General features: G+C 37.5%; 3 protein-coding genes and 1 long non-coding RNA gene across 7 annotated transcripts; 2 read left to right on the plus strand and 2 right to left on the minus strand.

Moving 5' to 3' along the window:
* Positions 1–3,919: 3,919 nt before the first annotated feature.
* On the plus strand, positions 3,920–10,598 carry LOC122073889 (probable ubiquitin-conjugating enzyme E2 18). Its single transcript, XM_042638581.1, has 6 exons — positions 3,920–4,076; positions 4,227–4,330; positions 4,486–4,588; positions 4,679–4,742; positions 9,945–10,033; positions 10,165–10,598. The coding sequence occupies exons 1-6, from the start codon at positions 4,047–4,049 to the stop codon at positions 10,258–10,260; spliced, it is 486 nt and encodes a 161-aa protein (XP_042494515.1). The 5' UTR covers positions 3,920–4,046; the 3' UTR covers positions 10,261–10,598.
* LOC122073890 lies at positions 7,141–8,680 on the minus strand. The gene is made up of 3 exons (XR_006138898.1): positions 8,615–8,680; positions 8,296–8,413; positions 7,141–7,196 (listed from the first exon to the last, which is right to left on the minus strand). It is a non-coding gene; the product is annotated as an uncharacterized LOC122073890 (long non-coding RNA).
* Positions 10,599–10,751: 153 nt separating the features above from the next.
* LOC122073888 (ribosomal RNA small subunit methyltransferase I) lies at positions 10,752–16,714 on the plus strand. 3 transcript variants are annotated; one of them, XM_042638579.1, is made up of 10 exons: positions 10,752–12,467; positions 13,672–13,739; positions 14,016–14,112; positions 14,194–14,322; positions 15,008–15,116; positions 15,222–15,366; positions 15,489–15,531; positions 15,715–15,888; positions 16,200–16,329; positions 16,466–16,714. In XM_042638579.1, exons 1-9 carry the CDS (start codon positions 12,168–12,170, stop codon positions 16,305–16,307), a joined length of 1,173 nt encoding a protein of 390 aa, XP_042494513.1. In that variant the 5' UTR covers positions 10,752–12,167; the 3' UTR covers positions 16,308–16,329; positions 16,466–16,714. The 3 variants fall into 3 exon arrangements, with proteins under 3 accessions (XP_042494513.1, XP_042494514.1, XP_042494512.1); XM_042638580.1 differs by having other exon boundaries at positions 16,565–16,714; XM_042638578.1 differs by having other exon boundaries at positions 16,200–16,530.
* A 1,655-nt stretch (positions 16,715–18,369) lies between these two features.
* Positions 18,370–26,760, minus strand: LOC122074557 (folate transporter 1, chloroplastic). 2 transcript variants are annotated; one of them, XM_042639430.1, is made up of 11 exons: positions 26,549–26,760; positions 26,373–26,458; positions 25,121–25,197; positions 23,734–23,827; positions 23,359–23,452; positions 22,478–22,551; positions 20,646–20,756; positions 19,852–19,923; positions 19,697–19,717; positions 19,332–19,399; positions 18,370–18,727 (listed from the first exon to the last, which is right to left on the minus strand). In XM_042639430.1, exons 1-11 carry the CDS (start codon positions 26,670–26,672, stop codon positions 18,592–18,594), a joined length of 957 nt encoding a protein of 318 aa, XP_042495364.1. In that variant the 5' UTR covers positions 26,673–26,760; the 3' UTR covers positions 18,370–18,591. The 2 variants fall into 2 exon arrangements, with proteins under 2 accessions (XP_042495364.1, XP_042495365.1); XM_042639431.1 differs by having other exon boundaries at positions 26,373–26,449; positions 26,549–26,757.
* Positions 26,761–27,312: the final 552 nt, after the last annotated feature.

Here is a 27,312-nt window from a genome sequence, read left to right on the forward strand (position 1 = left end):
CATGCCCATAATTTTTTCTCCAGTGGTAGATGAGTGGAAGGGAAAGGTCAATGACAAACCAACTCATTACGTACTGGGTTTATAGGTTTGGTCTTCTAGTGGTGTGTGTTGATCCTGAACCGAAAGTTGCACATCTAATGAATTTCAAATGATTTTTGTTATTAGTGGCTCACGATGTTTAATTATTGTTCTTAAAAGTTGCAAACCGTGTTTAGATGACCTAAAACATCACCCTGGGGATGCCCTGGATGCAGCAGAAAACGAAGTCGTAACATCTGTAAACAATCATTTGGATTGTGCTGCCAAAACAGAGAATTGGTTAGTTTTGTATCCTTCGGTTGGCCTGCCACCCAGTCTTGTACAACCATACTGGAGTAAACCATCTCATTTTGGTTTCCTAGAGCATCTTAATGCACAAGATCTTCATTGAAATGGAGTCTCATTGAAAGGTCACCATGAGAACATGAAAAAGTAGTTGGAGTGACTTCATTTAGTGAAAGAATTATTTTTTATTGTTTTTTTTACCTTGGGGGGGTGGGGTTTGGGTAACCTTTTATGAATACAGGTTTTATTATAAGGGAAAAGGTTCTTTGAGCCACCGGGGTAGGGTATGCTAGCACCTCTGTAGCTATATGAAATGAATTGGCTGTCCTCTTATATATGATACTGTTTTGTCGTACTTCATGGGTGTGCTCCTTGTATTGCTTGCTTAGAGAACCTTCTCACTTATTTTTAATGTGTATAACTCGTGAAATCCGTGGGCTGAAGACTCTAATACTTGGAATGGAGTTTTGCTCTTTCTCATATTATTCAGATTTAAAGATAAAGATGGATTCAAGCATCAGTTCCAAGACAAGTTTAAGCAATCCAAGCTGATAACTCTTGGAATCATTATATGCTTTGAGGCCCTAAGAAACCCACATTGTAAAGCAATAAAGAAGTCACCAATATTCAGGAAGAGAAATATTATAAGAAGATAACTACCAAAAGGAATGATTCACGAGGTCGGTTGCTTTACTTTATACGTTTGATATATATAAATGGCGAAGGAGATGAAGATGAGGAACCCATGGAATACCCCCTTCTCTTAACTTCCAACTTGACTGTTGGGTGTCTGAAGTACTACTTAGATACGATAATTAATAACTTAAAATATACATAAAATGATAGGAACAATCGTCCACCTGTGATTTGGTCCCTTAGATCTGAAACCCAGCGATCTGGTCTCAAAATTCCTAGAATCAATTGCTCTGAAACATTTGAAATCCGGATCAGTTATGACCGACTCTGATCTGAATCTACGATTTAAGTGGAGACTGTGACGGTAGGTTGCTCCGTTAATCTCTCCGAGGATTAATTGAAGTGCGTTGGTCCAGAGAATCTCTCCGACTTTTATCTTTTTAAATAAGTTTGAAAACCTACTCCTTTCATTTAGTAGTGTTAGATAAGATGAGAATTCAACTCATGGTTAGATGGTGTTATAAAATCCAAGAACATTGTCCATCTAGTATACCCCATGCTCAGATAGAGCTGAGTGTGAAAAAACTCAATTTCCCCTGTGCACACTGTGTGTTTTCACGCCAAGCTTTGTCTGGGCAGGAGAACGGTAGACGGGCATGGCTCTCTTGCCCAAAAACATTTATAAAGGAACACTTTCAAGTGGTTTTGTATCAGCCTTGAATCTTATCCCCTGAAATTAAGTTCTTTTGCTCTAGCCAATCATTCTTTCTTGTTTCTTAATTGCTAAATTGGGTAATATTTTTTTTAGGGGAGGGAGTGGGTTGTGGTTGTAACATGGTTACACGGAGCTTAACACCATTATAGTTTTGCCCGTTGAGTAACACCTACAGTTCAAACAACTTATGTATAATAAAGGGTATTTTAGATGTTCAAAATGTGAGCATTGATGTTTTATCTTATATGCAAAAAGATAAATGGTGTCTCTCAAGTCACCTTGCATGGTTAGAAGAAGATTTCCCCCCCCCCCTAATCCTTTTTCAGTGGGGAGAATAGAAAGAGAAGGCTTTGGTCCTTTTTAGACATCCTTTGCAAGATTGAATATAAGTACCTAAGTAATCTTTAAATATCTTTAATTAATTAATTTCAATATATAGAATAAAAAAAAATGAAGGGAAATTGTACAATGAACCTGATATCTATCCAATTTAGTCTAAATGAACTCTTTATCAGAGAATTTCCTATAATCAAAGATGCTAGAAAGGATGACTAATGCAGGTAAGGATATGTTCTAAAGAAATATAGGAATCAGGATGGCCTCTAATATAGGATTGGGGGAGTTATTAAATCTGTGGGAACCTTCATAGATGCTTCTTTTCTTTTTCAATAACTAGATAAAAAGGAAAAGATGGAACTGGAACACGGCAAACATCACCAAAAAGCTAGGGACCTTTAAAAGCAAAAGTTCCTTAGCTTTCTTTCTTGAAACATTTTGTTTCAATTTGACTTAATAAGATATATTTATAATACAAGTTAGCCATGAATACCTATTTTGATTAAATTAAGGGTAAAAGAATGCTACATATTTGTCATACATCATTCGTGTGTGAAATAAGTTAATTAACAGTATCTATAGGGCAAAGGTCATTTCAAATAAAGGAAGAGAGATAGACACATTGGGTGCTAACTTGCAGCACATCAATGATGTGCCCAGCCTTTCCCTTGTAATAATTAAAAGACTAATAAAAAAGGTGAAATAAACCCAACAACTCAAGTAACCAACCATCATTGCCATCCGACCATGTTGCTTGAGAATCTCTCTCTCTTTTCTACAGTTTTTGCAACTTAGCAAAATTTATTTAAAATACCTTCAATTTCACTATATTCAATTACTCAAGAATGTGAATTATTCTACCAAATATATATTAATGATTATATCTGTATATTTACTCTCAAATACTTTGACAGTGAAATCATATTAAACAAAAAATAAATGTAGGCCGTATTATTATTATGGAAGAAATAACCTTATTGACTAGGTGTAGGTACATGCCTAAGCACAACAGAGTAGAAGGATCTTGCTACCTCTACACTGAGGATGCTCAGATGTCCCCTCCCATTGGATGCTTCTTTCTCCCTATTATTATTATGGGATTGAGTTTTCAGTCCTATCATGTAGTGCCTCCTTTTGCCTTTATCTCCTCCCTTTTGTGCTTTCATGCATCTACCCCTATAAATATATATATATATATATATATATATATAAAACACTAACATGGGGACACGTTTGTCATTGATTGATTTATATAGGGTTAATATGAGAAAATAGAAGGCAAAAAACCAAGATATAGTTTGACAACGTTCTTAAAAATGCGTTTCTGCGTTTTCTTATTCTTAGAAACGGAGAAATGGGATAAAAAACGTTTGATAATCTTGTTTTGTTCCACCCATTTTTAAAAACATAAATAGGAATTTATAAAAATTTATGTTACAAGAAACGGCTGTAATGAAACAAGTATAACTTGTTTCGTTGTTTCTAGATAAATGAAGGCAACAAATTGTAAATTTGTGCCCGATAAAAAAATCCAAAAGTGAGAAGCGTGACTCTTCTCAAGCTCAAAAGTAATGAAATTTTTTAAGTTCAAAAGTGAGGAGTATGTTATCAAACAACAATGTGTGCACAAATTGTTCTGAGAAATAGATTTATCAAACACCAAAAATTCATTTCTGTTCTCAAAAACATGAAAATTCGTTTTTATCATTTTTTAACAAAAAAATGAGAGAAACGTTATCAAACGGTGCCCAAGTGAGAGAAACCGTGAGGGTGAAGCGGAGAGTCTTTCCTTCGCATACCACAGAAAGCAATCAATCCATTAATTTAAGAGAGAAATAAATGAAGAACGACAAAAGAGCCATACAATTAGGGAAGACGGACCTTACAAACCCCACCCCACTCCCCCAACCCAAAAAAAAAAAAAAAAAAAAAAAAAGTGAAGACGGACGTGATAAAGAGGTCCCTTTTCTCTTTCTTTGTTTCTCCATCGCTCCTCCAATCTCTCTTTCTCTTTCTCTTGCCTTGTGGAAGAAGCATGACCAGCTCCTCCGCTCCTTCTCGCAAGGTTCTCTCTCTCTCTCTCTCTCTCTCTCTCTGTCTCTCTCGATCTGTTTTTGTATCAAATTTTACCCTAATTTCTACTTCTCTTAATGTATGTCAATTTCTAATTTTGTTTTTCCCTTCTCTCTTCTCCTACTTGTAACTTCCTTTTTAGGCTCTGAGCAAGATCGCATGCAACCGGCTCCAGAAAGAACTTGTTGAGTGGCAGGTTAATCCTCCCGCAGGTTTCAAACACAAAGTCACCGATAATCTGCAAAGGTTAGGGTTTATTAGGTCTCATTTTTCGACTCGCTTTCAGTATTTAAAAAAAAAAAAAATTTCTTATTGTTTCATTTGTCTTTTTATTCTTCCTCATATTCTTAATTTGCGTTTTAAGTTGCCTGGGTAGTTGTTTCCCCCTTGTTTTTTTGAAGATGGATTATCGAAGTTGCTGGAGCTGCGGGAACTCTATATGCTAATGAAAATTATCAGCTTCAAGTAGATTTTCCTGAGCACTACCCTATGGAAGCGCCGCAGGTAGGAATTAGATCCGATCTTCTGTTTTTTATTGGTATTATAAAACAGAGAGTTCCTTGAATTTTTATAAGTTTCTTTCGGCTTGGACAGGTTATTTTTATCCCTCCTGCTCCGCTGCATCCCCACATTTACAGTAACGGCCATATATGTTTAGGTAAATTTCATCTGCTTGTGCGTATGATCATTCATGCTGATTCTTTGTCGGCACAATGCTACAGAGACTTTCCCTACCCATGTTTGTGGCTGCAATCCCCTGCATTCAGAATGAGGGTGACCCTATAGATGTGCTATAATTGTAGGCTTGTACTGCCTGCGATGTGGGAGGATTGGTCTCTCTGTCAAATCTTTTAATGCTGATATCTGTTGGTTTTTCATCTATATAGAAAAGCTTGATGTTTATTGTGTTGATGTGCGAAAATATCTTGTTGTTTAATGCTTGTATTTATTCTCTATTTAGTCATTTATTTTTTCTGTGTGTTGGGGTCTTCGGGGATGAATTTTATCTTGTTTCCACAGGTAGTGTTTGTTGTAAGGCGGGTGGCTCATTCATTATGAGTTTATGTATTGGTATCTTCTGTTGTACTTTCAATGATGATGGAATATTTTGGGTTGACTGGTTTCTTTGCCTATTGGTGCTTTGTCACATTTCATCACCTTAAATCTTTGGGGGCTAGCTGGAAGGCTGCTTATTCACCTGCTTTTCAGTCACTTTCTGCCTTGCATGCACTGAAAGCTGCTCTTTTCAGCTAATAGGCCATGATTCAATATTATTTTCATGCCTTGAAATATTTTATTATTTTTTATATTTCAAGGTTAGGGTTGAGGCCTAGGCCCAGCCCGGACCAACCCGACGTGGCCCTGATTTTAACACTGATTTATATAATATAATTAGAGCTGTAATCCTATATTGTGTTGCATTTCATAATTTTAATCGTGTATTGATCATTTGATTTTTTTTTTTTTGGCATAGAACACAAATGACAAAGATCATAGCCAATTAGGGCCAACCCAACCCGATTAGGGTCAATTAGGGCCGGGCTGGGTTGGCATGAACCCAGCAAAGTTGGGCCTAGGCATGGGCCCAGCAGGGTTGGGTTGGGGTTTTAAGAAACCCGGCCCAACCCAAGACTGTTTCACCTCTAGTTACATATGTACATGTTTATCTAGCGGTAGGCCTTTTCTTGCTGCTGATTGTAAATCAGCCTGATTTACAACTGGCCTTGTGGCCGACCTGATCATAGACCACCCTTTATAAAAGGGTAGTCTACATATACATACAGATCTACATGCATATGTACATACAAACAATAGTTGCCATGCCCTTGTACAAAATAAAATATTTTATTTATTGATTTTGGTTCCCTTCCAATGTGAATGTAGTAAATTGTTTTTGTCGTAGCTCGTAGGTTGAAGGTTCTATACCTGTTGTTGGTCTGCCCTTGTTTTCTGAATCAGCAACAACAGATCAATTTTGTTATAAGAGAAAAGTGATACATGGGAATGTAGCAAAAGGAAGAGAAAATGAAGAACTGCATGCCAAGGTCATCCCCCAACCACACCAGGAAAACCAAGATCTCCACTAGACCCTTACAAAAACCTATCTACACCTCCGCCCTATACACCTGAAACACTTCACTCATCCTTTGTATGCTCCTTACATCACAGCCTAAAGAGACCATGGTCCCTAGTTTCAATGCTAAGAAAATCCCTACAGGTCCAATCATTCTCTCTATGGTATGTCTTCTTATTTTTGTGTTTGAGTCAGCTTTACATCGACGAAAGAATCAGGTCAATTGGAGTTGAAGAGAGAGATAGGGTCAATTAAGTAAGCCATTGTGTTCAACAAGTCCTAGGTAAAAAAAGGGGAACATGTTGTAAATGCGTTTAAAACAGATTGCTGGCTGTTTGCCATTTTTTCATGTATTGTTGGGAGACAAATGGCAAAATGTGTTTAAAGAGGTAAGAAACAGAAATGCCATCTTAAACGCTTTTGCTAAGGCTCCGTTTGATATCGTTTCTGTTCCAGAAACTCTGTTTCGTGTCAAAAACGGAAATTTTAGTTTCTGTGTCAAAATGCCGTTTTTAAACGATTTAAGGCTATTTGGTAAATCTGTTTCTAGAACAGTTTCAGAGCAAAAAAATGACAGTTCTGCTGTTTGGTAATGCTTGTTTCAGAAACGTTTTTTTTTCTTCTTTTCTTTAAGTCAATAATTACAAAAATAAAATTAAAATACTATAAGCATACAAATCCTTTGGGACAATAAAGTATTACATACCAACTAAAAAAAAAAACATGGTTCCGAAAGGATGAATAAAATACAAAATTAACAATGCCTTGTCCCAGTTAATTATTACATAATTTTCCAAATTTTCACTTTTTGTCAAAGTCTAAAGATTTGAATGCATGGAGGATGTCTTTCACCTTATTTGTTTGGTCCTCTAATCCTTTAAGTGTCACTTCCAGATATCCTTTCATGTACTCGTTTGAAGTGGACGGTGGTGTGGATGATGTTGATGTTGAGTTTTCTGAACATAATGTACGTTATATGATAGAGATATGTGTTTCATCTTTCAACCATACAAACATACCACATCCACGGTTATCAACCTATAACAAATAATAGATGTGATTAGGGTCGTTGAAATTAAATATTGAATTAAACTTGAGTTTCATGTTGATAATAAAACCTGTTCAGTAGATCCATGACAAAGGATCTGCAGAAGGGCTTCTAGAGAAAAATCCAAATTGGGTTTGATAGCAAAACAGAGAGATCTTTAGAAAAAGCAGAAGGAACGAGATTGGTTAGTGGGTTCTGTCTAAGGACATGAAACGCAAGTAAAACCCGTGTGGGATGAAATGAGAAACTGATATGAATGCCATTAAATGCTTGGAGAAGAGAGATTGAAGTTGTAATTAATGTTTCCAAAGTTGAAGGAGAAACAGAAATGGAAATGGAGAAAGAAAGAAAACCCAATTGGGTTAAATGAGAAAAAACTGCAAGAGACTTGAGAGAAAAGGGACAAAGCTTTGAAGTGGTTTGCCCTTCATTGAACTTTTTCAAGAGGAAAGAGAAGCAAAGTTGAAGAAGGGGACCCTTTCCCTCACAGACTATAAAGATTGACCAAGTCTATTGATACTCTCTATAGAAACAATACCAATAACACATTTTAATAATGAAATTCTAGCCAGTGGGGAATTTAGAAATATCCAATTTGGTTTACGCTGACAATGAGAGATTCCAATTAGACATCAAAGAAACTCTATTCACATGAGGGGTCTCAGTTTGGATGAGAAGCCTAAAGTTATATGAATAATGGAGTGGGGTCTAACATGAACGTGTTTTCTGATGAGAAATCAAAACCGTGTAATGCATAAAGATAGTGAGAAAATACAGAACCAACACTCTGTGCAATGTCTTTTTACACAGAGAGAGAGAGAGAGAGATGGAATGGATTCTCTCTCCTTTATGAGATTTGGATTGCCATTTCAGTCAAAGCTTTAGAGGACCAGCGGAAGAAACGGGAAGCAAAGTGTCTCCCTTTGAATCATCTCGCTCTCTCTCTCTCTCTTTGTATCCATCTCTCTCTCACAAACGCGATTAGGGTTTCATATGGTGTAGAAAATGAAACGATTTACCTATAGAAGAAGAAGAAAGAGAAGAGGTTCAGAAGAGAAGAAGAAGAAATAGAAGAGAAGAAGATGTTACCTGCTATGCGTGTGATCGAAATTTCTCCTCAAAACGTTGAAGCTTGATCTTCTTCAACCCAAAATATATTTCTATCTTAATCACTCAAAAAAAGCCCTAAATCCCATTCCTGTTTGATCTGTGATTATAGTAAATGAAGAAGAAGGAGAAACGGTTAGAACAGAAGAAAAAAACACAAAAGTACGAACAGGGGAGAAGAAGAGAGAAGAAGGCGAATAGAGGAGAAGAGAGTAGAAGGCGAACAGAGGAGAAGAAATGAGTACGCGAACAGAGGAGAAGAAGAGACAAGAAGAGAGAAGAAGAAGAGAGAAGAGTTTACCTGCAGATGCTCCTCACGCTCCAGCTGTCGGGAACGATAGTTCCAAATTAGGGATTTTGAAACGAAACGTAATAGTCGGAACTCGCTTTTGGAGTTCCGACTTTTGCCTCATTTTCCCTTTTTTTTTTTAAATTTTTGTTTCATAAAAGCTGAAACACAGCTCCGGCGTACCAAACAGTTTTTTGCGTTTTTTTGTTTCAATAAAACGAAAAAAAAAACTGAGGGAAGCGTTTTTTAAGAACGATACCAAACGGCTCCTAACTGTGATCTTGCCTGCTTTGGATGTTCATTTAAGTAATCAAGATTGGGCACTTCGGTTTCCATTATATTTGGGCTACAATTCCTATCATATACGGTTATACGCCTCTTACCTTGTATTTTTGTTTTGGCAATGTCAAGAACGAAGTTAATTTATATACACTAGCTTGTGATTTCTGTGTATTATGCCACATTCTCTATTTATGAATAGATTCCCCCATCCCCCTCTCTTCATTTTTTTTTTTTTTTTTGGTAGAGGATTGGGAGCACTCAGCCAAAATCTGGCCCTCAAGTGTGTGGGGTTGATGCCTAGATGACTTACATGTAGGCTACAGGCCAACCCATTGCTAAGTTTGCCCAGCCACTTGGAAAACAATGGTATGAAACCTATCCAGTTAAATGGAAAATGGCAAAATGCAATGAGCAGCTGAGATCTATGCTGGATTATCCTCTGTTTTAATTGGGAGCAATATGCTATGAACCAGTTATCATTGTCATTCGATTTTACCTTCTGAGAGACTTAGTATAGTTGTTTGACAATATCAGGGTGGTCCAGGCTTTAAAGCCAATTGATTCCAGTAACCGTACAGCCCTGTTTGAGGCAATTACAATCGTCTGTTCTTTTGTTTCTAGTCATTTTGGTTATTAGAATTTCTTTTCTGAGTAAAATGATAATTCACCCACCCCTTAAACACCCCCCCTTTTTTTTTTGGGTGAATCACCCCATAACCCAACCCCAACTTGAGGAGGGATTGGATTCTGAGTCTCTGCTATCAGCAGCTGGAGACCTTACCAGGCTACCACCAAACCAACGGTGGCACCTTAGTTATTTGAAAATTCAGAATGGACTACTTGGAACTCAATTTTGCTCGGACTTCTCTCTATTAGACACTGATTGTCACCTCTATGGACCAGAATTCCTACATTTTGTCAGGTGTTATGCATTTGGTACAGTGTTGCTTCATTATTGATTATTGCAGTTAAGATAATCTCGCATTGGTGTCTTAAAATGCATACGCCATCCAAATATGGACCTTCAAACTGACATTTCCTTGCTTTTTCTGTGAGGCAGATATTTTGTATGATTCTTGGTCCCCAGCCATGACTGTTAGTTCCATCTGTATCAGCATTCTCTCCATGCTATCAAGCTCTACTGTGAAGGTTCATATCCAATGCCACTTAAGTTAATTGGTTATTATCTAGTAAAAACAAAAATGAAGGAAAAGTAAAAAAAACTAAATTCTTTTCGCTTATTTAGTTGAAATTACATCTTTGAATTTGGCTGTGTGCAGCAACGACCTGCGGACAATGATCGCTATGTCAAGAACTGTAGGAATGGTAGGTCTCCAAAGGAGACAAGATGGTGGTTCCATGATGACAAAGTGTAATCATAATTAATGACTAAAATATTGGCCTTTGATTGGTGGGTCAAGAAAGTAGATAGATTGCATTGCCTTCTGAAAGAAAGGTGGACCCCCTCCCTTTCCCCAAAACCAACCCTCTGCCCCCTGCCCCCTGCCCCCCGCGCCCCCAAAAAGGGGCATTTCCATTGCCCTACTGCAAATGCTGTAAATTTGCAATCTCCAGTATGTATAGAGGAAGAGTAGTTTGTGTTTTTAGCAAAATAGTTATTAAGAACCTTACAGAAAGCCTGATTGTGTTACTTGGATAATGTACTACTTCCTGCGTCTTAAATCATAATCTTACTCTCTGAATCTTCATGTTATCATCTGTTGCATAATCTGGATAGAGCTGATGTGTTAAGTTCAATGTTTTGCATTTCTTTTATCATCAGGATCCATGTACCTATGAGCTATGAACATCCACATGCATTTTTGCTTACAGCCTGGATCATATCTGTTTCATATACTCATCTTTGATGGACAGACTGGGTATCTTCTCCTCTACCATGAAAGGGTAGATTTGGTTATGGTCAAATGCTTGGGTTATGGGTTGGCTAAAACCATCACTAATCCTTGCTCTGTATGGGACATGTGAATGCTTTTCAATCGTGCAGTAGGGGGTTCCATGGACCGAAAATCTGCTTCTGCATTGTGGCATCTGAACATGCATGTGGATTTGGTGCATTAGCTGCATATTGCATTCCCTACCTCCATTATGTCAGAAATCGTATTGGCATCTATAGAAGAAGGTGATTGCAGGAACCAGGGTGATCAGGGAATTTTGTTACTCGATATGATAGCTTTACACACTTTATGAAGAAGTTTCTCTCGGTTGATCTACTGAATCTTCCAAGTGCTCCTCCTAGCGTTGAGAGATCATCATACTCTTGCTTCTCTAACTTTCCCACCAACATGAATAACAGAGGAACAGAAGTTATTTTCTGCTTAGTTCCAGATGGCGTAATATTGCCCTACTAATCCATGGTTACCACTCTTAAACACAATTGAATTCAAGGTTGGAGAGTAGGTACCCTTAAACTGAAGGGATTCCATTGTTAAGGAAATATTTATATATGGTAGGCTATATGGTTCACATAAGCCAACAGATCTAACACTTGGCCTATCTAATAATTTCCACGCATATCCATCGTTAGATGTTGGAAAAGATCAAATCGTTGGTTCATGATATTTCTGCATCGTCTGTGGAGGTCTGGAGGACATGGTTTAAGCATGAAGAATTGGTTCGTACCTTACTGTACTTCCAAGGTTCCTATATCTCTGCAGTCTCTGGTTGGGGACAGTTTACATTTATCCACCTATTTTCTTGCATTTGCTTTCCAATATACCTTGGAGATCAGCAAGTAAGCTGGTTCCCTAACCAAGAAAGCAAACAAATTAGAGGACCTGTAAATCCTAGAACGAGGGATAGGCACATTGGCACATGTAGTGGTGGGTAACGGGTGACATCAATGGAGGTGTGAGATAGGGTATCATACAGAAAGAAAAGGGGACATTTCGGAAGGGCAAAGAAAGAGACACAACGAGCCATTAGCCTGCGATATACCCAGCCTCTCCCCTTGATTGTTTCACAAATTTTTTCGTTCTTTTTTCAACTAAATAAATAAAGGCAAAAAGAATTATACTTGTTTGATAAAAAGAATTATGTGAAAGGATTATTTAAGAACAGTGAAATGTGAAAGGATGATCCGCATACTGGCGTTGTGAGAATCTTTTCACACATTTGACTATTCAGAGTAATTGACCAAAATAGCCCTCCAATGTTTATCCTTACTTCCTCTCGAAAAGGGGGGGTACCCAAGACGTACTGAAGTTGAATTACTGCGGGGTAGAGAGAGAGAGAGAGAGAGAGAGAGAGATAGAGAGAGAGGGGAATGGATGTTCTTCAAAAACCTGGAGTTGGAAGATGGTGGCGGCGGTGGTGGAGATGTCAGGGAATTATAACAACGTCGTCAACAACAGCAGCTCTGTCTGTGTCCCTCCGACTCCTTCCTTCATCAATCCGACTCCTTCCTTCATCAATCTCTCCTCTTCGCCTTACGCATCGCATGTTTTCCTTCTCATCCAGCTCTCCGCCAAACCCTTCACTAACTCCAGACCACACTCAGACTCCTCATAATCATCAACAAGAACAAGAAGAAGAAGAAGAAGAAGAAAAAGAACCCTCCAAAGCGGTAACATTCTATCCATACCTCTCTCTCCCTCGCTCCAGTCGATTTCTTGTCTGCTCTTCTTTCTTCCTATTGTTTTCCATGAACACTAAACGGCATTTTAGATGCAAATAGAAGGGTAAAACCGAAACCTCATCTAGGTTTTTCTTGGTAAACTTATCCTGAATTCGGTGCTTGGCACTTTGAATTCAAGTTCTCTGTGTTTCATTGAGAAACAATTCAAGGTTGGTGATGCGCGTTTGCATCTAATTTTAAGATGTGCACCATTGTGGCATCATCGTAAGCGGAGCCTTCTGAGTTTCTTAGTTCTGAATATACCTAAGTATTGCTTACATCATTCCATACTTCCCCTCATAGTTTTTAAGGTGGTAAGGCGACGGAGGCGTTTGAGGGTCTTTCAGACTGCTTTAAGGATAAGCCGAGCATAAAGCATCGTGTTATTGACTAAAGCGTTATAAAACCAATCTATTTGGCTCAAATCCTAGTTGAACCCTATTACTCATATGTTAAATAAATATTAAAAGTTCATATGCAAATCAGTGTAAGATATTCATCAAGAAAACAAATCGAATAAACTAAGTTCATTTTCATCAATCATCAATCACCGATCATCATAACATATTAACATTTAATATAAATACATAATTGTGAAACAAAATTATAAATATAAAGAAAAGAAGACATAAAAAATACAAGTATTTATTATATTTTTCTCTATGATGCCAAAATGAGTGCCTAAGCCCTAAGGTCATCCACTATATTTCTACTCTTGTCAAAGAAGAATGAAGCTCACCGTTACCGGAGCAAAATGGTCGCCTGGAATAGTGGTTCTTCCTTGTTCCTTGATTCTTTCTCAAAACCCTTTCTTAAACCCTTGACGAAATCCAAACCCTGTTTGTGAATCGTGTGTTTGTTTTGTTTGTTTAGGTTATTTTTGGTGGAGTAAAGCTGATCTCGTACATCTCAAGTGTTATCAAAATCATACACCTACCAATAAAAAATCAATATTTAGAATCTTCATCAAGTAATTTTAAAATGTGTTTAAAAAAAAAAAAAAAAAAAAAACCCATAAGGCGCCACTTCACGTAAGGCGGAACACTGCCTTACCATCTCTAGACTGCATCAGCGCGTCGCCTTACCAGCGCCTTAAAAACTATGCTTCCCCTAACACTTTATTTCATCCTATATTTGCATTATGAATTTGCAGGGCCCTTTGAAATCTGGCTTATATCTTGTAGCAACCCCGATTGGAAATCTTGAAGATATCACCTTACGGTATGTCTTGTATTTGCTGAATGTTACAAAAGCTTTCTATGCTTTCGCATTTGCCGCTAATGAACTTGTTTTGTCTTCCTCTTCTAGTTGGCTGCTCTAAGTTTAAGACTTCAATTAGTCCATGTTTATGCTTGTCTGTGCAAATGGTGATTCTCCTCTTGTTTAGGGATAAAATCTGATTCCACACACACACACACATAATGTAATTCAGAGAAGAGGAGTCCTGTTCTTTTGGACCAGCAGCTTCTTATCTGTCTTGCATTTATATTGGTGCAGTGCTCTGCGTGTCTTAAGATCAGCAGATGTGATACTTTCAGAAGACACCAGACATTCAGGGAAGTTGCTCCAGTACTACAATATTAAAACTCCCCTTGTAAGTTATCATTTACTTCATTTCTTGCATGGTGGTAGCTTTTTCTACATTTCTTACTGATTGCATGCTTTAGATTTTCAGCTGAGTTATCACAAATTCAATGAATCTCAACGAGAAAATACCATATTGAGGAAGCTGCAACAGGGCAATATAGTGGCACTAATCAGTGATGCAGGGACACCTGGCATCAGTGACCCTGGCACCGAACTGGTGAGTATATGTTAGGATCTACTTCTAGACCACCCCTTCCCCCTTTGCATTATGGAAAAAGATCTCAAGTGTGAGGAAGTAGATTAATGTAATGAATCTTCTTCCGTCGGGTTTCACATCCCTTGGCCAAACAAGGACCTCAATTGATGCTTCATGTTTTCATTTAGATGTTCTATGAGAACATTGCTTGACTACTGCGGCTTAGGCAGATATAACGCTCCTAGCTGTACAATACCTATCCTCTTTCTTAATGTATTGGTTCTACTATCTTTTATTTATTTGTTAGTATTAATCTTTAGCAACATAGCTAACTCTTTAGAACTCTTACTGCTTGGGAATGAGTTGAAATCATTTCCAAATGTCTTATGTTGAAGTGTGATTTGCAATCCCTCCAATTTAAGACCATTGATTGGTCAATAATACTTGCAGGCATAATAAATTTTTTTTGGTCAACATCAGCTAAAAGCTAAATGTGAGTTATTCCTCAAAAAGAGAAAAAGTTTAAATGAGTGTTGATGGAAGAGATGAAGTATAAGCAATTTTCCTGATGAATTAAACTATCCCAGCTGATTCTGGAGAAACAAGAAATGGTTGTACTTTTTGGATTTCATTTAATGATTACGATTTGCGGTCCTCATTGAGAATTAATCATTGCTTGTTAATTGGTATTTTGAAATTGATGCAGGCGAAGTTATGTGTGAATGAAAAAATACCTGTTATTCCTATCCCTGGGCCTTCTGCTTTTGTAACCGCACTTTCTGCATCGGGTTTGGCCACTGATGAGTTCACATTTGGTAATATGTTCAGGAATTTAGTATGTCCTACATGCTTCCATTCTGGAAATCCACTTTGTCAAAGTTTCTTTCAATTTGTATTTAATTTCTTATTTATCATTGCAGTTGGTTTTCTTCCTAAACATGCTGGCTCAAGGAGGGAGAGGCTGCTGGTCTCTTCCAAAGAAACTGTGACGCAGATATTCTTTGTTCCTCCACACAAGCTTCATCAGTTTCTGGAAGAAACTTCTTCACTTTTCAGTGACTCAAGGTCAAAGTTTTGGAAGGAACTCCTTTATCTGTGGCATTACAATGCAAGTTAATACCATTTTGTATCTAGAATTGACTTCCAAACAGTCCATTGAGACCTCTTTTGGACTCTTAACACTGCAGGCAGTGTGTCATAGCTCGGGAGATGACTAAACTTCATGAAGAGGTGAATCTTACTGAGACCTCCCTATTTACAATCTTAAGACTTAAGAGACTTTTGGATGTGATCCCCTTATTTTGTCTCAAATAATTTTTACACAGGCATTGTCAAAATGCTTGAAACATTATTTATTTCTGTGGTGTGTCCTTCATGGTTTTTAAATTTCTAATATGCATGATACTTCATTAGTTTTGGAGGGGCACTTTGGGGGAAGCAAAAGAGGTGTTTTTGACTCACCAACCAAAGGGAGAGATAACAGTCTTGATAGAAGGAAAGGCTAATTCTATTGCTGAAACTCCATCAGAAGCTCAACTTGAGCAGGAACTGAGAAATTTAATCTCCAGTGGCCACAGTCTTTCAATGGTAATCTATTCTTTTGGATTATTAAGTTTGTTTTACCATAGTTCTCTTTATGAGTAAAGAAAAATGAATAATGTCCATTCTAAAATCTTTCCTACAAATCTTGGTAGCCTTTGATGTTCATTTTCATCACTTTAGACCAAGGTCAGAAACTCTGGGCTTTTAATCTGTATATTCTAATTCTACTTTGTTGATTGTCCTTTGGATTATGTAATTGATTCTATAGGTCATTATTTCATTCAGCTTATTACTACTTATCCTTCAGCTCATCAGTTATTCCTGCTTTTTGTCTTATCGATCAAATGTTCTTATAGGCAGTGAAATTGGTGTCTGAAGGAACATCAGTTAAAAGGAAAACAATATATTCCCTTGCACTAAGGAAATTCGGAAAGCAAGTAGAAGCTGAAGATGATTGCAGTTAGGCATAATTGACTTGTTTATATCGTGAGTATTCCTCAAAGGTGGCCCTGGGCTTTATTGTGTGTCTGCTACTCTTTTGATTGTTTCATCTTGAAGGAAAAATTTTGAGGTCAATATTACCTATTTATGCATTTTCTGTGCCCTTTTTTGGTGCATGAAGACAAGCCATGGCAAGAGGATTCATTCACTGATTTGAGGCAAATGTGCAAGGGATTTCTATGTAAGAATCACTGGGTGTTTTTTCTGTTTTATTGAACAGGAAATGTATTGACTAACTTACTGAGTCGTGTTCCTGAAATTCCTTTGCACCTCATCACGAGGCTCTTGAAGTCATCGAACCCATTGGGAGATGAGCTCTCTCTCTCTTAGTGACAAACTCCTTGGTCAAAAAGTTCACTTTTACAGTTCATTTTGGTCGATACTACCATGTGAGGCTGATGCGGCCACTGAAGGGTCCTAAATTTTGGCTGGGCTGAGCATATAGACACTGTAACCTTCACACCTGAAGACTATGTGCGGATCCCTTTAGGACCCAACTCCAAACTGCTTGGGGTTGACTGATTTTTTTGTTGAATCAGATGGAGACATGATCCACAGCGTGTGAAAGTATGTGCTTTTTTTTTTCATTCGAGATCTCCACACGAATTTTGAGGTGCAGGAGTTGCCCATTGCAGCTGCAGTAACTCCCCATTTATTATTCGGTTGTCTGGTCCCAATTGATAGTCTGATTTCAATGCTTCAGGATTGAAGATAACTTCAATATAGTTGAGGATTGAGGGTGATGAAGCTTTAGTCATTAAGTCATCTTGAATTATTCACCAAAGGGAAGAAGTTTGTCAAAGCTGCCTAGTGTACTTAAGTACCTTTGCATGTCTCTCCTCTCATATGAAATGACTTCACTGCCTTCTTAGATGGCATATCATTTTATTGCACCTCATTGGTGTACTATCTCTAAGCCACTTGATCAAAGAACCCAAAAAAAAAAAATCATTTTGAAATGTAATCCTATAAACTGATGAGTCTCTTAACTCAGACATTGTGAAGGAAGAAGCCCCTCACCATAGAGATTTGACACTCTAATTGAACCCAAAAGGAGTATTTGTGATCCTGGATAATAGGGTGCGTGAATCCGTAGTTCAATAATATTGTCACGTAACTAGTGGAGAACGGACTCTTCTCTATGGTGAAGGAAAACTTAGTCATAAATGACATCATTCACAGGAAAATCTAGAACGAAATCTTTTCCCATTCGACATGGAGCAGTATGTTGCACGGTATTTGTTAAAAAATAAAATAAAATACGGAAGATATAAGTGTGGTTGGAACTTGAAAGACCATCATGTTCTTTCTTGCGTAAGCTTCTTCGTTGCATTTCTCAAAATCCACCACAGGATCTGCTATTTCTACGGTGAAAATAACATCCAGATAGGCTGGGATATCTCGTCTGTAGAGCACGATGTATCTAATTCTCTGTTTTATTAATTTACACTGGAGAGGAAACACACCTTATCGGTCTATTTATTTCTCAACCATTAGGATGTAAATAGAGAAAAATCTGACTGACTTAAAATCTGTGTTTAGGGGGAGGTGAGTGATATTTTTTTATAGGTGTAGGGTCAAGTTAATATTTTACCATAGTTCAGAAGAAGGGAGTGATAATTCCTCTATATAATATGTAAATTTTATTTTAGTTTTAAAAAGTAGAGTATGGTATGCTTATAAAATGTAAATTTACTAGCTTTATGTTTGCATGATTTTGAATTAACCAGCTGTCTGACGACTGACAAACCTGATTCTAATGTGAACATGTACTTAAAAGACCCAGATTACTGCAGAGGGCACACAATATAGTAATCAGCAAACTAAGCTTTTGTTTTATAAAAATGTTATCAAGATCCAACATCCGAAAGTAATTAACAAATTTAAGCTCAGTTGATAATCCCATGTGTCCTAGACAAGTTCCTTGACGCTTTGTGAATAAATACAAGTGATTATAGAAACCTAGCCAAGCTGATTTTTTTTTATTTTTTCACAATATTATAGATGAGCTCTTAGCTGGACACATTTAGTAAAGACAAGGCTTCGTTGAATTGAGTGTTCCAAATGAATGCATGGGTGCCGCAGTGGCAGAATCAAGAAGCTTTATATAACTACTACATGAGGCAAAATTTTCTTGCTTTTTATGTGACAAAATGTCGGAATCTGTGCGATTTGTGTGTGTGTATATGATGAATATCGTAATATTACACCCTCTCTCTCTCTCTCTGAGATTAGGAAGGGGGAACTTCACAGCTCAGTTCTTCTTACTCGTTTGAGGAGGTTAATGACATTCTCATAAACAACAAATGTTATTGAAGCAGCTGGGAGATTTTTCAGTAGGTTTGATGTGATACCCCGGTAAAACCCATTAAGACCCTCGAACCTGAAAAGCCAGATTAAAAGAGAAAAATAAGTTAGGGTTGGGTTTAGAGAGAAGACTGGCAGATATTTTGTAGATTTCAAATTCTGAATTCACGAAGGCCATCTTCACCTCTATGGACACAGTTTCCCCGGGGCTTTCCTTGGCTTTGTCTAAATACTTTGCCAGGGATGGCATGGAGCAGGGTTGATCCTTGGGTTTTCAATACCAATATCCAACCCAATTCCAAACCAGTAGGAGCAGGCTGGGGTGGGCCCCCACTTAATCCACCCCTTCCTTGGGTTGAAATCGTCTGCAATTCCGATCTCGTACAATTCCGTGCAATACCACCTTCAGGCGGTGACACGTGTATTGATACCAATACAATGGTCCAGATCTGGTACAACTAATAAAACATTAAATCAATAAAGAGGCATTTAAATCAGATTTGGACCATTGCATTGGTATCAATACACGTGTCACCCCCTAAAGGTGGTATTTCACGGAATTGTACGAGATCGGAATTGCAGACGATTTTTTTCCCCCTTCCCTACTTGTAGACAGATTTATGACACCACTTTGGCAATCATCATCTAACAGAATGATGTGTAGGATTAGAAAATCTGACCGAGCAGTTTGCTTGACAACGTGCCAACTGTCCATATATTGTGGTTTTCCATCAATGTTCGGGCGTTGCTGCAGAAGTGTCAAAAGCATATCAAAATCAGGGCTACAACAAATAAGACAAGTGAAGAAAAAAATTTAATAAATAACAAGAAATAACAGCCAGTATCTTGGGATTTCTCTTTTCTTCTTTCAAATTATTCTCTTCTTGCTTATCACCAGCTTTTCGAGCATAAACCAACATCACTAGTAGCATGGTCTCATCTACTTAACTAATTAGATTTTTCCCCCCTTTTTAGCTAATTGATTTAACAATTCAAGAACTGCAAAATGCAGGCAAAAGAAAAAGAAAGGGAACATTTAATGTACCTGAAGCCTTGCTCGAATGACCTGGAAAAAAAAATAATAAATAAAAGATATGGAATGGCAAAAACATCATCATAAACCTGACGGAGAAGGAATGCCACAACAATATCATACAACTGACAATAGCAGAGCATTCACACGGGGAAAAAAACTCCTACCTGATATGGATATGTCAAAAGAATTGCAGCAAGTTTAGAAGATGCCCCAAGCACAGCATAATCAACAGTATTCTGTGAAATCATACAAAATGCAAATTATTAAAAATCAAAGAAGAGGACAAGGGATAATCTTCCACAACTCTAATCATCTAGCTCGAAGGGTGGAATCATGCCACCAGATTTAACTGAGAATTAAATTTTTTGAGACTATGGCAGGTTTAAGAGCTCAGGTAAGAAATAAAAGCATGCTTTAGCCCAGATCCACTGTTGCTCTTGTTGTTGCTTAAAAGTTCGGTGTAACCACATTTAAGCTCAAGAGTACTTAATCATTCTTCCTTACTACCTATGGTTAAGGAGCTAATCAATATGCCCCTAATGGGATCAGACAACTTGGTTTCTTATGGCAGTAACATTTGTCAGTTGTCAGTATCATAAGATTGATGACGACAAGGAATTCCAGCATGATAAGGTAGTCTATGTGGAAGAAGTGTATTCGACTTAAACTTTCCAAACTGATTAGGTGATCGGACAGCATGTCCATAAATTTAAATGTCAATGGAGCTGCCGCATGGCAGTTATCTGGCCGTGTTGAGAGGCCTTTCGACATTGGGCCTTATGAACAAGTTTTTTTCCCTATTTGATATATGCAAAATAACATCATCTAATAACACAACAATTGTTGCTTAGTAACATGGAGCCCATTTTTTAGTCTTTCAACTAGAAATTTGGAAGGTTATCAATTCAAAATCTTTACTATTAGCAAATATCTACTTTTAGGTTTGTAGATGTATTACCAAAACTTTATCACCATTATGGGGACTGCTTTTGCCTTCTTCACTCCTAACACCAACAACAACTTTACGAAGCTCCTCATACACAGTGAACTGTATGGCACCATGAGAAACCTGCTAAGAAATATGTACATAAGTTGGAAGTACCAGGGAAAGCACACTAAGGTTCTTGTACAATCAGTATTATTAATCAGGATTGAAAACTAAGTTTGTGAAGCGTAGATAATAATAAAAGCAGATCAATCAGACTTAAGAATATGATTAAATTCAAGATTTATCGAACTCTTGGAGGAACCTTCCTTTTCCAACGGAATGTAGGCCATCTTTCTAGACGAAGCGAAGTATCTCCTTGCATAACACATGCTTTCGTTAGCATTTGATAGTCTTAATAGCCCCATCATTTCAAAAAACCGCTGATGTCTGGCTTTCAAAGCCGTTTGGCCATCCCGCAAATCAATCAAAATAATAAAATTTTTCATATGCATAAGCATGAAAATACTAAAATACGCCTTCTGGGCTCCTTCCGTAGTATACTAAGTAGCCTGGTTCCAAAGGCGGAGAAAGCCGAGATGCTCCACTTCTTTAGCGGGAAGGTCCTTCATCCGTGACAAACGAAGCGGAGGATCTGACAAATCGTTCCTGTTGTTTATATATAAAAAGAATATCCAGCCAAAACAATATATTACACTACATGGTAAGTGAAATGTCAAGAAATTTACGAAATGTATTGTACAGACAACCCTATTAAAGCAAAGTAAACTATGCATGGTTCATCATAGCAATTCATCGTGCGGTACACTTCCAAACAACACCACAAAGATTATTGGAGTTCTTCACTAGCCTTCTCTTGATTATTGAAAGCACCATATCATCACCATTCAATATCCCCTTCTATTTCCTATTTTTCCCTCTTTCCCTTTTTTATTTTTGGAGGGGGTGTGAGGGGGTCATTATTTATGCCAAAACTCTGTTTTGAAACCCAAACCAGACTGATGATATGACTAATCAGACCATCACAAGACATGCTTCAGGTCAGTTGGTTAGTGTAACATCAAAACATGGGAAGAAACACACGTGGAGGGCCAATGCGAGGACTGATGATTGAATCAGTCAAGCATCACAAGGCATGCTTTACATGAACCATCCAGTTTTTTGGTGGACAATTCTGAACCAGATGGCTCAAAATGGTAGGTCCTGCTTAGTGCTTTGATAAAATTTGACTCATTTGGAATTTTACCTTTTTATTTTTGGGCCTCTTTAATGGTAATATTCATGAATCTTGATAAATTGGTGTATTAGACATTTATTATCAGTTCTCTTTTGGGCCACAAGTTAGCCACTAATTAACAGAATTGCATGTTCAAACTTTTCAGAATGAGGGGGAGAGCAAGTAATGTTAACAATGAGTTGGATTCCCATAAATGACATTATAGGTGGCATGTTCTTTAAGCTGGTGTCAGCAGGTCAACCCACTTCAAGGGGGTAGCTCAGTTGGTAAGGACCAACTCCACAATTAAGAGGTCATGAGTTCAACTCTCCTTGGTTCTTACCAATAAAAAAAACATGGGCAAGAGAACACTACCCGCTTGTGTGGCCACTGCACCGGCACAAAGACCAATGGGAGGCTGCAAGGAGGCATCTTCGGTGCATGGGGCAGGGGGGCAGCGCAACCTTTTTGTGCCCGCCTGTGTCTAGGCATAGAGCATAGAGACACCTAAGCGGGTAGCTTTCTTTCTCACAAAAAAAATTTATTGCTACATGCTGATCTCATGAACATAACCCTGTCACTAGTGATTATTAAAAAAAAAAAAGAAAAGAGCAACACAGTAGCTTACAAGCAAAAGGCCAGGCCCAATCCCCCTATACAGTGCATGCCATCCTTCCTCTTTCAATATGGTTCTTAATGCATCTGATTTGGAGACATGTAACAGAAGAATTACTGAATAAAAAACCATTTCACATTTCAGCAATCAAAACCAGCCACAAGCATAAAATATTTCTATAACTCGAAACAGAAATACACAATAGAAATGAATGAATCGAAACAAGGTACGCAATAGAAATGAATGAATCCAAACAAGGTACATTGTTTTACAATACCATATAATTTATATCTTTTTTTTGGTTGAGGGAGGGGGGGGGTATAGGTACCACATAACCAAAATTGCACTTGAATAAGAATAGTTTTAGCATTTCTCATATCAATTTCTTTATTAGAGAGTTGAAAACTAGTTTACAGAAAGGAGAAAACTGAAGACCTTAGTGGAAATGTTATAGAAGGTAGAATCTGTTTTATCAAATTCTTAGAAAAAAGAAATGAACATCACATGAAAGCAATCATTAACATCAAATGGATACTCTGTCTCTAACTTTATGATGATATTCCACAGTAAAGGACATCTTTGCATGGGGAACGGGTTTGTTTGGAATTAGGAGTCGGGTAAAAAGCCCTAACATTCATGATGTCCTGAAGGTGTTTTTCGAAGCAATGTGATTATCTTCTGTTTAGCTTCTTTATTTATGCAAAGTCGAGGTTAACTATCATAATAAATAAACCATTAATTTTAAGATTTTCAATGAACAGAAGTCAAATTTAGATGACTTTCTGACAGGCACAGAGAGAGAGAGAGAGAGAGAGAAATCTCAGAAACCATACAGAAATTAACTTAGAAAGCATAAGAATAACTACTTAAGCACAAGAAGATGTGAAACAGACCATAAAACCCAGAATAACGTCGAGTTTGATGAAGAGGACTCTGCAGCTGCAATCTTGTCTTTACAAGCCAAACAGGATTTGTGAGCAAGGATACCTGAGGAGGCCAAAAGAACAAACAAGTCAAGGAAGACAAATTGCAATCATGAACCCAGACATGCAAAAACTCAGAAGGGAAAAAGGAAAAGGTAAAAAAAAAAAAATAAGAAGTTGAGGCAGCAGCTAGTAAAATCTTCCAGAAGGCATTCAGCAGCTGAGGATAACCATGGGACTTAGAAAATAACAGTTCTGATAAGAACTAATGGAACTCCATCTTGTTTAAACAGTTCAGCCCAAGAAAGTCTGGAAAATCATTTCAAAGGAGTTAAACATACTAACCATAACACCTGCTTCAGCAGCCGAAACAAGATGAAGACCAGGGCTCAGCTTCTCCTCACTCCCTTTAGAGTACCTCTGTTTGGCTCTGCTATAGCTTTTTTTTTTTTTGTTTTGGGGGGGTGTTGGGGGAGGTGGGGGGGAGGTTATTAGGTAGGCAGAAATAATATATATACTAAGAGAATAAGCAAGAATCCGAGTGAAAAATAGTTACAGATTCATTTATCTGCCTTTGCTTAGGTATTTAAGAGAGAAAACGGCAGAAATTTGTGGCTATATAATTACCAAGATTTGTTAACATTTTCACACAGTGGGAAAATTGAAGTGCCATAACCCACTCTGAAACAAGAAGTATTAGAAAAGTTTAAAATAATACGTTCCTTGTTCTTTAAGTAAAAAATATACAGAATTGTCCAAGTGCCATAGGAGTTACAGATTGCCATTTAAGGCAGACGTAGTAAATATCAATGATGGGAACTTGAAGCAAGAGAAAGAAAGTTTAAATTAGTTTTACTGCACACTTTTCTTGAGGATCCAGATTCGGGGCCATGGGATGATTTTTAGATTTCATATTTGATCTGCAGTTACCCTATATGATCTAGGGGGTGGCTTAAGTAGTTTTTCCAAATAGTCAGCTGTTTAAGTGACTTAAAATCGCTCTAAGTCATTAATGATATAATGGGATTTCATTGCTAATTCTTTTCAGCAGCACAACAATTTAGATTTTTTCTATTTGCTTAGGTAAGCTGCACAACCAGCAGGGGAGGTTGATTGCTCTATTTGAGTCATAAGTACTTGAGAGTTGAGAGACTAAAAAAAGGTCTAAACTTACATTACCAAGTTAATGAATATGATTATTTACATCTCAACAGTATTTGTTAGAATTTCATGAGGCAACGTCTGATTTGGCCAAAAGTTTAAACATTTCCACAAAGTTTGAGTTCCAACCAAGCTGCAACATGGCAGATGTAGCCACTAATGAGGGATCCTGCTCCCATAAAATATAATAAAATAAAAACAGCTCATACAACTCCATAAAATGTCAATTGGATTTCAAAGAACAAGTTATCAGTTCTCCCTTTTATTTGGGTTGGGGGTGCTGGGAATTCCAAGATTCTTATGCTGTCATGAATTCTGATATTTAACAGAAAAGAGGGCATAGAGAAAGTACAAGAAAATCAAACACAACATTGAGTTCTCATTGTCAGAAGGCCAGGTAAATTTTTCACTGAATATTTATGAATGGAAACATAATGACTTCATACTAAAGCATTGAACTTCAAAAGTTAAGCATTAGCCGAATATTTTCTAATATTTGAAGATTGGCATCCAATCCATATGTTATGTAAACACATCTACACAAACCAGGTAACATCGAAGTACCACTTACAAGAAAAAATATAAACCCCAAGAAACAGTTGAACCTAGAACTGCTGGATAGAAACCTGCATAGAGGCCCTTCAATCCCTGAAAAATAAATGGGCCAGCATAATTAGTCTTCTAATAATGAGCATGATAAACTACAGAATCTGACCTCATAAAAATCCCATTTTTCAAGAAACCAATAACTTACAGACATTGATCACTTTTTCTTTTTCACTTATTCTTTCTTAATTAGGTTGGGGAAGGGGGTAAGGAACCCCATTCATAGAAACAAACAAGGAAATCGATCTGTAGATAAGGAAAAGCCTGAACATAATAAGAGGTTGTCAATGAAACCTTCAAAACTTTAATACCTTAAACTCCACCAGGATTGAAGCCCAAAAGAAAATTGGACTTTACACCGGGTTGTTTATTTGCTCGAAAGTGCAGCTCTTGTCAGCAAGGATTCATTATTGGATTCTTTCCAAATTGCCCAACAGGCAACAAAGACAAGGATCTTTCCAAAGGGTATGTCCTCTGGGATAAAAGGAAACACAAGGTTACAAGATGTAAACCCAACATCATATCTGCTCATGAACAACCACAATTCGTAAGTGAAAGGACCTAAATTTAATTTTTCGTTTTCTTTAAGTGACCTGTTTTAACTTTAAATGACATTTAGTAGAAGATTTATCTTACTACAACAACAACTCAGCCTCATCCAAACTAAATGCTGACTAGAAGGTTTATCTTACTGTATCGAAATACTGAATGTGTAAAAGTTACTTTGGGCCTAAATCGGGTCTCCTGATTGATGTATTGGTCCTTTCACAGTTTTTCTCTACTTGTACCGTTTAGAATTCAAAACAAATGGATCACTGTCTTCGTACATTTGGGTCTAAAGCAAAGAAAGACTGTCCTTCTCCACCAAACACAGTCTCCACTGGCCACTCCTGATCGAAACTTGATATCCTTGCTTGCACTACCGTATTCCTTTAATTTCCATATCTATAAAGAAATGAATTTATAATAATGACGATTCGGTTATGAAATCGACCGAATGGGCAATTCTTGCAAAGGCGATAGCCACTGTAGTCTTTGAAATTCCATTACTACCAAGAAATTGGATCCAGTTAGCCGTAGTACAGATATATTGAGTGCTTGATTCATATTGTGGTTATACAGATCATGAACAATAAATGCGATTGGTTTTGTACTTTAAAGAAACCTAAATAAAGAAGAAACAATCAGTTAAAGTGGAAAGTGAGAAACGAACCTACCTCCGTTCTAGCTATTGAGAAGATAGCGTGTCCGGTGTTCTTGTACGATGGGAGATTGGAGATTCGACCGTCGTTAACTGATAATTCATTCAAGAAACAATGGCGAGTCAACCAACAGGACAAAGAAACATCGAAACAGAGAGAGAGAGAGAGAGAGAGACAGAAAGAATGGTGACCTTGAAACCTAGTACGGACGACATCGAGAGGGTGGAGAACAGTAACTGTTGCGAATCCAGCAATGGCGCCTGCAGTGGCGTTCTCCCATTGCCACTGCTGCCCTACAGCCCCCAGCGTAGGCATTCGTTTTGCGCCCGCGCGTCAAAACACTAAACCGAACGACTTGTTCGACTCACGTATACTGGAAGATGCAAATTGCGCGGCTATAAAAAAACAGGGAGGACTCCGGTAATAAGGTATGTATAAATATAACCGTATGTCCGTACAAGTGTATTTCTACTTCAGTTTTGTGAACCCCACGGCCTGCGACCCCACAGTTACTACTCTTGACTCTTGAGTCTCTAACCGACAAGCTTCAGTTGTCCATTTCAGGATGATGAAACTCTGCGATATGTGAATCTAGTGCATAGCGCACTGGTTGTAGTCGCATTCTCTTCTTTCAATCCCTTTTCTTATGTGTGTGTGAGTGAAGTCCCCTTGGATAGTTCTCTGGGATGTAAATAAAAAAAAAAAAATTTACGATAAGAAATTGGGTCAAATAACATGTGCAACCAAACAATTTCAAATTCTTTATCAAAAACTATTTTTGATTCAATCTGAAGTTGAAATCAAAACCCAAACAAAGAGAACTATAGTCAACAAATTTGAATAGAGATCAGCTAGAATTTAACCATCCAATATTATACTATAGCAATATTTGATTGCAAAGGAAAATTTAAAGAGAAAGAGAGTGAAAATTTTAAATTTAAAAATGAAACTTTTG

Source organism: Macadamia integrifolia, chromosome 3, assembly GCF_013358625.1.
Source record: "Macadamia integrifolia cultivar HAES 741 chromosome 3, SCU_Mint_v3, whole genome shotgun sequence".
Classification (NCBI taxonomy): domain Eukaryota; kingdom Viridiplantae; phylum Streptophyta; class Magnoliopsida; order Proteales; family Proteaceae; genus Macadamia; species Macadamia integrifolia.

Excerpts from the sequence above, each read along its gene's own strand:
- LOC122073888 (XM_042638579.1), top strand. The coding sequence starts at position 12,168 with ATGGATGTTCTTCAAAAACCTGGAGTTGGAAGATGGTGGCGGCGGTGG. Across the intron at positions 12,468-13,671 it reads AAAAAGAACCCTCCAAAGCG|GGCCCTTTGAAATCTGGCTT; the intron begins GTAACATTCTAT and ends ATGAATTTGCAG. Across the intron at positions 15,889-16,199 it reads GTGGCCACAGTCTTTCAATG|GCAGTGAAATTGGTGTCTGA; the intron begins GTAATCTATTCT and ends ATGTTCTTATAG.
- LOC122074557 (XM_042639430.1), bottom strand. The coding sequence starts at position 26,672 with ATGCCTACGCTGGGGGCTGTAGGGCAGCAGTGGCAATGGGAGAACGCC. Across the intron at positions 23,828-25,120 it reads TGGGGTTTATATTTTTTCTT|CTATAGCAGAGCCAAACAGA; the intron begins GTAAGTGGTACT and ends AAAAAAAAAAAG. Across the intron at positions 19,924-20,645 it reads ATAATGGTGATAAAGTTTTG|AATACTGTTGATTATGCTGT; the intron begins GTAATACATCTA and ends ATGATTTCACAG.
- LOC122073889 (XM_042638581.1), top strand. The coding sequence starts at position 4,047 with ATGACCAGCTCCTCCGCTCCTTCTCGCAAG. Across the intron at positions 4,077-4,226 it reads CCTCCGCTCCTTCTCGCAAG|GCTCTGAGCAAGATCGCATG; the intron begins GTTCTCTCTCTC and ends CTTCCTTTTTAG. Across the intron at positions 10,034-10,164 it reads TATCAAGCTCTACTGTGAAG|CAACGACCTGCGGACAATGA; the intron begins GTTCATATCCAA and ends GGCTGTGTGCAG.